The sequence below is a fragment of the Octodon degus genome, unplaced genomic scaffold, assembly GCF_000260255.1.
Source record: "Octodon degus isolate 3935 unplaced genomic scaffold, OctDeg1.0 scaffold00555, whole genome shotgun sequence".
Classification (NCBI taxonomy): Eukaryota; Metazoa; Chordata; class Mammalia; order Rodentia; family Octodontidae; genus Octodon; species Octodon degus.
In genome coordinates, this window is record NW_004525131.1 from 21,121 (window position 1) to 33,607 (window position 12,487).

At 44.7% G+C, this 12,487-nt stretch overlaps 1 protein-coding gene across 1 annotated transcript in view; it reads right to left on the bottom strand.

Annotated features, from left to right (window-relative positions):
• The window catches only part of LOC101574388 (CTP synthase 1), a gene marked incomplete at its 3' end in the record, with an annotated part of 29,351 nt that extends 20,193 nt beyond the window's left edge, over window positions 1-9,158 (bottom strand). Inside the window, exons 1-2 of the mRNA XM_004648686.2 lie at window positions 8,994-9,158; window positions 5,023-5,201 (exon numbers count right to left, since the gene is read on the bottom strand). Coding sequence (XP_004648743.2) covers window positions 5,023-5,201; window positions 8,994-9,088 — 274 coding nt within the window. The remainder of the gene's footprint in view (window positions 1-5,022; window positions 5,202-8,993) is intronic.
• Between the last annotated feature and the right edge of the window lie 3,329 nt (window positions 9,159-12,487).

Consider the following 12,487-nt stretch of genomic DNA (forward strand, 5'->3'; position numbering starts at 1 on the left):
TTTCTAGTCCTGCACATCATCATCATCATCAGTCATCATCATCATCATCATCATCATCATCATCATCATCATCATCAGTACTGGGGATCAAACTCATGACCTTGCCCTTGCCAGGCAGGCACTTATGCCAGTAAACTATCTATCCGACCCAATATGTGACCTCTTGTTAGGCAAAAGCCCCAGATTTCTGAAAGCCGAGTTCCTCATGTATGTTAGGAGTCTCTAGACATACAGATCTTTGGGGTAGATTTTTGAGTGAAGCCCAGCTGTTGTGAACAACTTTCCTGCATCCTTGATCTGTGCTGGAGTAGCCATGTCCCAGGAACAAGACCGTTCAGACCGAACATGACAGAAAGCAGAGCTGCTGTCCTGGGCAGTTCTGACTGGGAAATGGGCCAGGCTGCAGTGACCCCAGCTGTAAAGTGTGCTCAAGGTGTGACTGCAGTTCCCATCTTTTCTTGTCTTTATCTTGTTCCAGAAGTACATAATGGAAATCTTAGAAGCAGGCAGTCCCCTTTCTGGAGCATGGATAACTCACTTTAAACCTAAAACATCACCTTTAGGCTTATTATGAGTAATTGGGACCTTTTTAAAGCAGAGCATTTAAAAAAGAAAGAGGATTTTTCTTTGCAATTCAATATGGGGTCAGTACAGTTAGACATAGCTGCTGAATAGCACCTTAAATGTTAACACAATAGTTCACGTTGATCTATTTGTAAGAAAGCAGACAAGTGGACAGAAATCCTGCAGGTTCAGGTTCTTATGGCCCCACATCAAGACCCAGAATTGTGTGGCTCTTCTACAATCTTATGACCAATATCAATAGGACCAACTTTAAAACAGAGCCAGACCTGGTGGAGGTTGAATTCTTGAATGCTAAAGCAGTCTGCCCCAGATATCCCAGAAAACTTCAAAGCAGGCCCTTGTTAAGGAACTTTTAAACTTGGTCTTTGGGGTCTTCAACAACAGGAACAAAGTAATAGCTAATGCCAAGGTCCAGGGGAGATGACAACAGATACAGGACAGGCCCAATGTATTGCTTCAAAACAGACCCTACCTCATCAGAGTGATGCAAAGACTCCACTTACGAAGACGGAGAAGGGCCGGCCAAATAGCTCAGTGGATTAAAGCGCCTACAAGCAGGCTTAGGGGCCAGGGGTTCAATCCCTGGACGTGCCATGCCAATGCCGGTGCCGGTGCCGGCCCCGCCCCCAGGGTGTGATGAGATGGCAACTGAGACTGGGCATGGTGGTGCATGCCTGTAATCCCAGCTCTTGGGAGGCTGTAAACAGGCAGACTACTACAAGTCCAATCTAGCAGTGAGACCCTGAACACCCTGTAGATCCTTCTCCAAAAAAAAAAAAAAAATGTGTTTGTATGAAGAGGGAGAATGGGTCGGCAAGATAGCTCAGCGGTCTAAAGCAACTGCTTAGGCAAGCTTAGGAGGAGCAGAGGACAATAGTTTGATTCCAGGCACCACACGTGGCGCCAACCGCAACCTCAGGGCAGGGCTGAGCTGCCCCCACCCCCCAAAAAAAGGAAGAGGGAGAATAAGAGACCAGGTGGCTGCTACTGCTGTGGAAAGCCTGGACACTTGTGAAAGAACTGTAGTAAGCTGGGCCCTTCTCCACCTGGGCTGTGTCTCCACTGTAAAGGGGGAAGACAATGGAAATGAGACTGCCCTCTCTTCCACAGGAGAGGCCACCTGATCACCTGTTGGCTGCCCTAGAAGATTAAAGGAGCCCAAAGTCTCTCAAAACCCCTCTCAAGGGACCAGGGAGATGGCTTAGTAGAATAAGTGCTTGCCTGGAAAATGTAAGGGCCTGAGTTCAATCCTCGGTTTCAAAAAAAAAAAAATCCTCTCAACAAAGTAGATAACACCCTGGATGAGCTTTGGGCAATTCTTGATGTAGAACGTAAAAATACTAGTTTTCTTTTGGATACTGGGGCTTATAAATCTGTATCCCTTTCAACTAAGACCTGTATTGTGACTGGTGTTTTATTTTATTTTTTGTCTTTTTGAGACAGGGTCTTTCTACATAGTTTTTAGGGAAGCCTTGAGCACACACTGTTGCCCAGGCTGGTCTTGAACTCAAAACAATCCTCCTGCCTCAGCTTCCTGAGTGGTAGGATTATAGGTGTGTGCCACCATGCCTGGCCACGACTGGTGTTGATGGTATCCCTAGGGCCAAAAACATACAATTGCCCTAACCTGCAGATTGTATCAACATTAGCCCAAGTGACTATACCTGCATTCTCACTGGCTGATTCGTTTTGACCCACACTCCCACCTCATGATTTTGCTCTATAAAACTTTCTCAGAAAAGTGGGCTCACTGGCAATAAATTTAAGGCCCCTCTTGTCTCTCGGGAGCTATTCTTATTCCCTTCTTATTCCTCATAAATTTGCTTACTCTTAGCCTCTGTTATTCCTTAGAATTCACTCTCTGACTCCAAGGAACACGAGCTTGGTGTGTCTGGCCTCTAGCAGGTTAGAAATTACTTTTCCCCTACATCAGTACAGGTGCATTCCTATCCATAGCTGTAATCACACTGCTGTGTGCTACTGCCTGGAGGATAAGAGCTGGAATACGATGGCCAGCCCCAAACAGTGCACAGTGGCAACCATGGTAGGAAGCCATGGTCTTGGTTGCCTCCAAGGTGGATAGGGAGAAATACCTTAGGATGCAAGATATACTATGGGTTCAAGGGCCCTGGGTTAAAACCACAGATCAACCAGCCAGCCTCCCAGTCTTGAGTCATCAGTGGACCTGATCAGTTTTCCATTGATCTGACCATCAGGGTGCCATCTTCATTCTCCAAACAAGATTTGAGATATATAAGGGGGCACACTGAATCTCTTACTAACTTGTACACAAAGAGCTCTAAATAATACTGCAGAGGGTATCTCATTATTATTACATTCAGAGGTAAAAACAATGAGAAAAGTTCCTCTATAAAACCAAATGGCCCTAGATTTCTAACAGTAGCACAAGACAGAACATATGCCACTATCAAACAGAATGTTCATTCCTGACAATTCTGCAGATGTGTCCTCTGCATTCCATGATCTACCTTCACAAATAAATGTGATATCAGATTCTGCCATAAACCCTAACAACTGGCTGTTGTCCTGGTTCTCTTGAACCATCTGGTGGGGGAAGCCCATATTTTTCTGGTTACAATACTGGGCACTGGGATTCTTTTTCTTTTTCTCTTTTTCTTTTTTTTTTTTTTTAAATAATTTTAGGTAAGGGTCTACAGGGTGTTTAAGGGTCTCACTACTAGATCAGACTCATTGTGATCTGCCTGTTTATTGCCTCCCAAGAGCTGGGATTACAAGCATTATGCCACCACGCCCAGTCTCAATCACCATCTCTGCATGCCCAGGGGTGGGGCCAGCACAGCAGGCCCAGGGATCGAACCTCCAGCCCCTGTGCCTGCTTGCAGGCGTTTCAGTCTGCTAAGCTATTTGGCCAGTCCTAGCACTGGGATTCTTAATGCACTGTTCTTGTGGACTAACGTCCCTGCCCTCTTTCAGGTTATCAAAATACATGGTTCTTCAAAAGATGGAACTCAATATTCCTATGTCTCCTTTAGCTCAGTCAGAAGGAGACTTTTGGTTCCTAGAAAGGCAGGATCAATCCCCCTCCTCAGCCTGAAGTAGACCACTGGCTTTCTGTAACCCCTTAAGAATAAGAGACCAAAGTCTCAGGGAGGAAACAAAGTAGAATAGATGAAATAAAGTTAGGTAGAATAAAGCTAAGAAGTCAAAATTTGGGGCTGGGGAAGATAGCTCAGTAGAATAAGCACTTGCCTGGCAAGTGCAAGGGCCTAAGTTCAATCCCTGGTTCCGCAAAAAAAAAAAAGAAAGAAAAAAAAAGTCAAAATTTTAATAACTATTACAGAAAAACTGTAGCTTCAGAACACAAGCCTATTTTATTTACTTTTTTTCCTTCTCCCAAAATAGCAAACCTGGGCAATTCCCTTTCTGGTGCAAAATGTCTGCCTGTTTTCTTTTACTCCCAAATAATCCTCTTTCACCCATGAAGGGATTACTCTTTAGAGAGATCAGGCTCACTAAGGGTGGACCATCCTCTCCTACCCTCTAAGACTAAAATCTTAGATCATTAAGTTCCACAGACTTGCACCTCCTAAAACACTTCAGAGATCATCAGTTCCTAACTGTACTGGGCCTCACTTCTGAGCACTCATTCTCTGCTCTTGAACATGCCTTATAACTACTTCTAATAAATTCTTCTCATGCCTCTTTTTGGAAAAAGCATTCTCCTCAAATATCTGAAGTCATTGTGTCACCAAGTAGTTTGTTTTGGTTTTTTTTTTTTTTTTTTTTTTTTTGAGACAAATAACAGATTTTTATTTAGCTACTACCGAAAAGATCATCAATATTATAGAAACTCTCGGGCTACCATCATTAAGTTGCCTATTAAGATTTCTGTTTCTGCCTGTCCAGAGAAGGAAAAACAAACAAACAAACATCATTCTGCTGTACTAAGAATAATTTTAGAAAGCAGAGAATAAAAGCCACTACAAAATGCTCAGACAGGGGGCCGGCCTGATAGCTCAGCAAAATAAAGCAACTGCTTAAGCAGAGCCCAGAGGCTGGGGTTCAACCCCCATGCCCTGCTGAGCAAGCTGAGACTTGATTGAGGCTAGGCGTGGTGGTGATTGAGACTGGGCATGGTGGCCCTCGCCTGTAACCCCAGCATTTGGGAGGCTGAAAACAGGAGAATCCCTAGGAGTCCAATCTATAGACTCAGACCCTATAGACCCTGACCTAAATATAGGGAAAAAAAAAAAAATGCTCAGACAGGGCTGGAGACAACTCAGTGACACAAGTGCCTGCCCTGACAAGCTCAAGGTCCTGAGTCATGGTCCATTCCCAGAACCATGAATGAATGAATAAATTAATAAACATACTCATACAATTCCCAAGAGCTAACATGTTCTTTCACATACCCAATTAGAAAGTAAAAGGAAGACAAAAATGAATATCGCTTACCATGTTCATAAGGAGAGAACGTTCCTGCATCAATGTTAATGTAGGGGTCAACTTTAATTGAAGTTACATGTAAGCCACAGGACTTCAGTATGGTACCCACACTACTGGCAATGACTCCTTTTCCAATTCCTGATATAACACCACCAGTAACTAGAATGTACTTCATTTTCTTTTTTAACCTGAAAGAAAGAAAACTTACAGATTAAAATATATCTCAATGTACCAACCTGTTCAGATACTGGCTTTGCCAGTTACTGGCTATGAATTCAATGAATTGTTGACCAGGAGTTCAGAATGTCCTTGTCAGGTTTAAATCAGTTCATGACAGACGTTTTTCTTAGGATGTTGAATGGCATTAGTCAAACAAGAGTAGAAAAACGACTATACAATAAAACTTTGTTTAAACCTTTGATAACCTTGAAAATCAAAATACAGTTCTATAAGTGTTGATAGAACACTCTGCCTTAAACATTGGCTGCTATCACTGCCAGACACTGGGATGCCAAACACATGTCTCATTATTTCCCCTATATGGGAAAAAAATTTGCAATCTTGGATAAGGCAGTCAATTCTCCATGAAAGCAATAATGTGTCTGGCTATGCTACAGTGTATCACTGAGAAAACACAGCTCCCCTAAGTTTTGGGAGACAGGCCAAAAGGAAAGTATTTGACCATATAAAAGGAATTATAGCTAAACCTAAGTTCTTTCAAGTACAGCTAGTTCTCTTCCATAACTTAAACAACATGCTCCTTGCTAGCAATCTCTCCCAGGTAAGGCATGAGCAGACTGTATATACTGGAGAGAGGACCTCAGACACCAAATAAGCCAGTCGGAATCACACCACGGGCAGAGCAGGCAGAAAGGGGAGATTAAATCCAAAGAATAGTACAGTCATGCAGGGAAAGTAAGAAATGGACTTGAAAGATGATGAGGGGGACTCAAAAGACAACACAGTCAAAAGGGTGCTGAAAACAGCGTCAATAATCAGTAGGGAGGGGCCAGGGAGATAGCTCAGCAGAATAAGCACTTGTCTGGCAAGCGCACAAGCGCAAGGGCCTGAGTTCAATCCCTGGTTCTGGAAAAAAAAAAAAAAAAAAATCAGTAGGGAGATGGTGACAGGCTCCCTAGGCACAATTCATCACTGAAATATCATTTTTTTGGCAAGCTCAAATATGATTTAAAAAGAAAAAAAGAAGAAAGGTTATCACCAAATCACAGAAAACATTTGCTTTGGCATGAGGAAGACATTTTCTTCCTCTAGCTACATTCTGTGTGAAGCCAAATTATAACCAAACAGGAATTTGGTTTGAGGCACTCACTGGTCCCATGCCTCCCCAGAAAATGAATGAACACACTAGGTAAAAAATAAGAATGCTCAGAATATCTTCTTCTACGACTGTTAAGGAAGACAACTGTCCTGCTTTTTCTATTCTCTGCTGAGGCTACTTCAAAAGCATGCTCTTTGGTTTCCACAAAATGTATATGGGTTTTATGGACAAATAAATCACAGAAATGTGGACTAAACAGTCATCTGTTTCCTTTAAAGAAAGACCACTAGGAGTACACAGTAGATTAATATGAACTGTGATCTCCTAGGAGTATATAGCATCCAGCTCCCTCAAATTTACTGGCTCCAAATTCCTGTAATTGGGGAAAACACTACTCTGTCACCTTAAAGTTGAATGGTTCCTTATTGATACATGACTATCAGACTTGGCTACATTTTAGTTAAATCCTGACTAGGCATCCCTGGGTGAAACTATGTACACTGACTAAATTTTGTATGTTCCTAGAAATTTCTCAGCCACTCCTGAGTGGATTACAGAACAGGTTACTTCTGGACTTATTTCAACCCTTTGTATTTGACTGGCTCAAGTTTTACTTTAAGAAGGTGACCCTCTCTGCGAGATCCTGGCATCTCCCATAGTGGCTGGCCATAAATATTCCAACAGTCACAGAGATCCTGTGAGAGGCTGACAGGACTCTCCCTCACGTTTATGGAAGACCCTCGGACCCCACTTATATTTTATGGGGATCACAATAATTAACCATACACGGTTAACCATACATGCCCTCCGCTCCAGGAGGTTTGTCTTTGGTGTTTTCGGGCCTACTGGGTGGTCCGGCTTCCTTTCCTTCAGGGACAGGCCATGTTATGACTAATACAAGGAAGATTAGACGCCTGATTTATCCTCCTCAAACCTGACTTATCCTCCGCAAGCAGAGAGTTCCAGGTTCCTCATCATCTGGCCCTCCTTTGGAGCTGTCAAATTGCTGACAAACCATTATGAGACTGAGAAACATTTAAAAATGAAAGCAATTTAGTGATGGTGGGAAAATGAAAGGCATGATAAGAAGACTAAAAAAGTAAATCAGAATAGAAAGTCTTCAGTAGACAGCAACATGCAATACAAAAACCAACGTTGAATACCTCTCATCTTGTTCTTTTAAATGTGTATCATTCCTAATGTTTTATGAATTATTATATTCCCGATAAAATAAATTTAAAAAATAAAAAGTAAAAGGACAAGAAAAAATTAAGGATTATTTAAAGGTTAATGTTTAAATATTTGTCCAATCTTGCATACCTATGTCTGTTAATCTGAGCACTAGTTTTGATGATAAAAATCTGTAATATAACAACCATTGTTAATTTGCCATTTTTGCTTTGAAAATTTGTACCATATTGTTACTGTTTGTCTTTTTGTTTTGCTATTTATTTTTGCTTTTATTTTTGTTTTCTCTTTAAAAAAACCAAATTTTAAAAAGTAAAATCAAATTTTTTTAAACAAGGGAAGTCCTCAGTGTCAGGACCACAGTTTCAAGTACTGTACATGTCTCACTAGAGGGCAGTGAGGGTCGGCCTGGGGTCAGTGAAGATCCCTACTGCTGTTTTCTAGGCCAGGCTTCGGATGGCCTTGAAGGACCAACTGCATGATCTAACTTAGGTCTTAAAGCCTTACAGCATGGGAGACTGAATAGGCAGACGAAAACAGAGACAAATGCCAAGAAAACACTACGGAGGAAGATACAGTATAAGGAAGGGATCAACTCGTACATTCTTAAATGCTCTGCTGAACTTTATTCTGCAAGCGATGGGAAGGCATCAGGTTTTCAAGCACTTAGCAACCTAAATGAAGATGCATCAGAGAAAAGCCACCACAGACGGGGGAAGGCATGGGAGGCAGTAATCAAAGTTGTGAGATCAAACTCCAGCTTCAGCGCCCGCGCGCTGAGACCCCACGTAAGCCCCCAGTAAACCTGGACTCACACCGCTGTAAAAATGGGGTGAGTCTCTACGTACTGCTGGCGTCACGGGGCTGCTGATACACAATTCCAGTAAGCGCGGACGTAAGCGCGCCACGCACACGCAGCGAACTTAGCTAGAACGCCGCATCCTCACACGCGGCCGCAGACAGCAGACGACTGAGGCTGGGCCACGGGGACAGCGTCTGGCCCCAGGGCGCACAGGTCCCTTCCTCCGCCCGGGCCGCGGCCGCGGGGGGCCAAGGTCGGCCGGCCCACCCACTGCAGGGGCATGTCGGACCTGCGCGCTCCCTCCCAGCGGACGGAGCCCCGGCGCCGAGGCCGGATAGCGGGGATGGGAACTGCTTTCCGGGGATGGCTTAGCGCAAGGCACTCATAGGGCTCTAGGAGCCCCTGGTCAGGCCGCGCTGACCGCCGCCATCGGGCTCTGTAGCGCCCCGCGGCAGCAGCCGGACGACTGGGCCCCTCTCCCGCGGCGCCCAGGCACGCGGCCCGCGCGCGGGAGCCGGCACGCCACCGCCCTGGCCTCCCGCCCCGCTCTCAGACACACAGCCCATTGGGCAGCATGCCGGGTCATCTCGCCTCTCATTGGTGGAGAGCGACGTCCATCACCGGTGGCGGGGCTGTCCGTACCGCGCTCGAAGGGCGACGCCGACTCCCGCACCCGAGAACGCTTCCTCCGGATATCTGGACTCAGCTTACCTGAAGCTGGCTTCAGCTTCTTCCGTCAGCTGCAGACCAAGGCCAGCGACCGACGCTTTGAGCTGCCAGCAGCCAGTGCTCCGCTCCCGCCGCATGCGCCGGCAGTCTTTCTGGGGGGACGGGCTTTAGGCGGTGCGCACGCAGAGGGCCGAGGCGGGGCGGGTCCCCAGCGCGTGGGCGGACCCTAGTGCGCAGGCGCCGACGCCCTCCGCTCCAGGTCTGGGAGGCTCGTCTTCGGTGTTTTCGGGCCTAGTGGATGGTCCGTCTTCCTTTCCTTCGGGGAAAGGCCGTGTTATGACTAATACAAGGAACATTAGCCGCCTGACTCCTCAAGCAGCAGGTTCGAACTTCCTCGTCGTCCTGCCCTCCTTTGGAGCTCTCAGCCAGGGGGCCTTGATAGTGTCGCCTCCGCCTGCAAGAAAGCAGTGCAAGAGGAGTGCGTGGTGCCGCTGCTCGCCTGCTTACCTTCCCCACACTGGGCCTCACAGCAGCCTCTTAGGCCTGAGCACTCGCTCTGCGCTCTGCATCGCGCTGCCCCCCCGCAAAGGGTCCTGACCTCTTAGGCAAACTGTTCTGCTTCATACATTGAGGTTTTCATAAGTGCCTGCTGCTGGAATGCGGGGGGGGGGGGGTGCCCAGCGGGGAGCTGGCCAAGCTGGTGGGTCAGGATTCAGGCAGTGAAGTCGGCCATGAAAAAGTGACGCTGGATCCGAGGATGTAGCTCAGCTACGCAGCACCTGCCTAACAAGCTCAAGGCCCAAAGTTCAATTCCCGGTACCAAAAAAGAAAATAGTAAAGACCAAAAAAAGTACCTTTAGGAAAGGTGACTCTGGGCCGGGCAGATAGCACAGTAGAATAAGCACTTGCCTGGCAAGTGCAAGATCCTGAGTTTAATCCCGGTACCGAGAAAGAAAAAAAAAAGAAAAAAAAGAATAAAAAGAAAGAAAAAGAAAAAAGAAAGAAAGAAAAGAAAAAGTGATTCTAAAGCTGAGACAGGTTTCCTGACACAGATGGAGAAGACAGAAGGGAAGAAAAGGTGATGCAGAAGAAAAAACATGACACTGGGGATCCGGAAGTCTAGAGCAGCTGAGTAACAGTGGGCTACATAGCCTATAAAGAAATGGGCTTGCTTCTGAGGATAGTGGAAGGCAGTGGAACTTTTGAGGAGAGGTTTTGATATTTGAATAGTGAACAAGTCTATGCACATTGCTACCCTTCCCCAACACTACCCAAGAGGATCTCTCACCCCGACCCCAGTGGTCCTCTTTTCTTTTCTTTCTTTTCTTTTTCTTTTTTTTTTTTTTTTCCTCCAAATGCCTTCAGGGCAGGTTTGGCTGGCTTGAGTTGTGGGGATCGAACCACAGCAACCTGAGCCTGACTGCTTTGTTGAAGCAGCCAAAGCAGCCACTTAAAGAACTGAGCTAAGGGGCAGCGCCCCCCCCCCCCCGCTTTTCTTTCCTAGTAATAATTTGCCACTTCTTACCCTATCTCTGAAGGAGTTAAAGATGTAACATATTCTGGTTTGTGTCTCAGGAAAAATGACTGAATGGATAGATTCCAAAAACTAGTTAGTGGACTCCTGCAAGGGCGTCTGGAGCCTTTGGGTTCCTTCCCAATCTGGACCATCACTGCCTGTCTGCACAAGCAACACTCAGCTCCAAGTCAGAAATGCAAGTCATGTTTGCAGGTTGCCACTGCCACAAATTCTTCTGAGAAGCATTTGATATAAGTAGAATATAGTGGAGGATGACAGGGTGCTTACTGACGAGGTGAAGATGGTGTAGGACAGTGATGGCAAAACTTTTAGAGCTTTCAGTGGCACATGTGGCATGCATTCATAACTATAAGAGACACAGAATGAGCCATTTACCTAGCCACCGTTCTGGGGAACAACCTGGCTTTACTCTAGTATAGTCTCTCTCCTAGAGGTATATCTTGTCCAGCTTCTTCCCTGACTTGTGCTGCTGTTTTCACTCTCACGGGGCTCTTTTCAGGATATTCCTCAGACATTTACACTGGAGCCCCATAGCAGGCTTTACTCTTGTGGAACCCAATGAAGACAGCCTACCAGTACATGTGCATTAGCCTAGCAGATGCCCACCCTGAGAACTCATCAAAGTGTGCTGAAACTGCCTATTTACTTGTATGTCTTCTCCACACCAGATTAGAATCTCCTGGAAGTTGCTTAACCTTCCTAAACCTCAGCTTCCTTCTCAGATAACAGTCTTGTTTACCTTTTAATAAGTGCAATCTACCAAACTTAATTCCCACTCCTACCCTGTAATGCACTTGGTGTCCTTACCAGATGACAGATGATAAAGCCAAGATAGAGCGAGTGCAACCTCCCTCCTAAAGGCAAACATGAAGGTCCATGTGGAATCTTCTGTGCTGCTTCCTCCATTCTGCCATCACCAAATCTTGTTTCTTCATGAAGCCTTCCTTGATTTTTTTCATTTCCACATCAATATGTTGTCACCATCATGTGACATTCTTATAGCTAATCTGGGTAAGAAATGGGGCAAGAGACTGCAACTATTAACAAATTAATTGATTTAATAGGTTGAGGTAATGCAAAGTGAGAACTTTCCCTACCGTGTTTGATAAATGTTGTCCAGGTCCCATTGCCAAGAATGTGTTGTCTGAAGGGCCTGTTTAGTTTTTAAAGATGCAACACCATCCTTTACTTGGTTTTAAGTATGTATGGAATGTTATGATAAGACATAGAAGTAGTGGTGGTGGTCAGACATGGAGATGGTAGGGAGATAAACATACATGTGAAATAAACTCAGTATTTTAATAAAAAAATAATAGGTTGAGGTATTCTCACATAGTTTAGTTTTTAATAAATACGTAAATAATACAAAATTCAAAGGGGAAAAAAGAGTACACGATAAAACCCTCCCTCTCACCTCTATTCCACATCTAGTTATTCTCCAAGAGAAAGACACTATTAGTGCACATATCTCTTTTCTAATAAAATACTTGCATTTTAGCCAATATAATTGTTATATTTAATTACCCTTACTTGAGCTAACTTACAAAATGAATGAGACAATTTCAAAGCTAATTAATGGGAGAGTTTAGAAAATCAATACATTGTACATTGTTATCTTCTTAGTGGTTAACCATAGTACAAGAAGCAGACAATATATCCTGTCCAAACACTATTAGTACACCTCTTCTCATTGAATTAAGCTATAGTAGCTGTATATCTATCCCAACTATTTTGTATGTATAAATACAAAATGATCTTTCCTTTGCATCCCCCCCCTTTTTTTTTAGTCCTGTCAGAGGTAGATATTCTATTGGCATCTAAATACTATAGGTGTTTGAATTCAGCTAAACAATCCAACACTGTCTAGCAGTCTATAATATTAGTGGGTTATCCTCAGAAGTTATTGACTTGAGGGGCTGGAGAGATGGCTCAGTGGTCTAAAGCACCTACTTAGAACAAGCTTGGCAAGGCATCAGGGACCGCGGTTCAATCCCCCAGC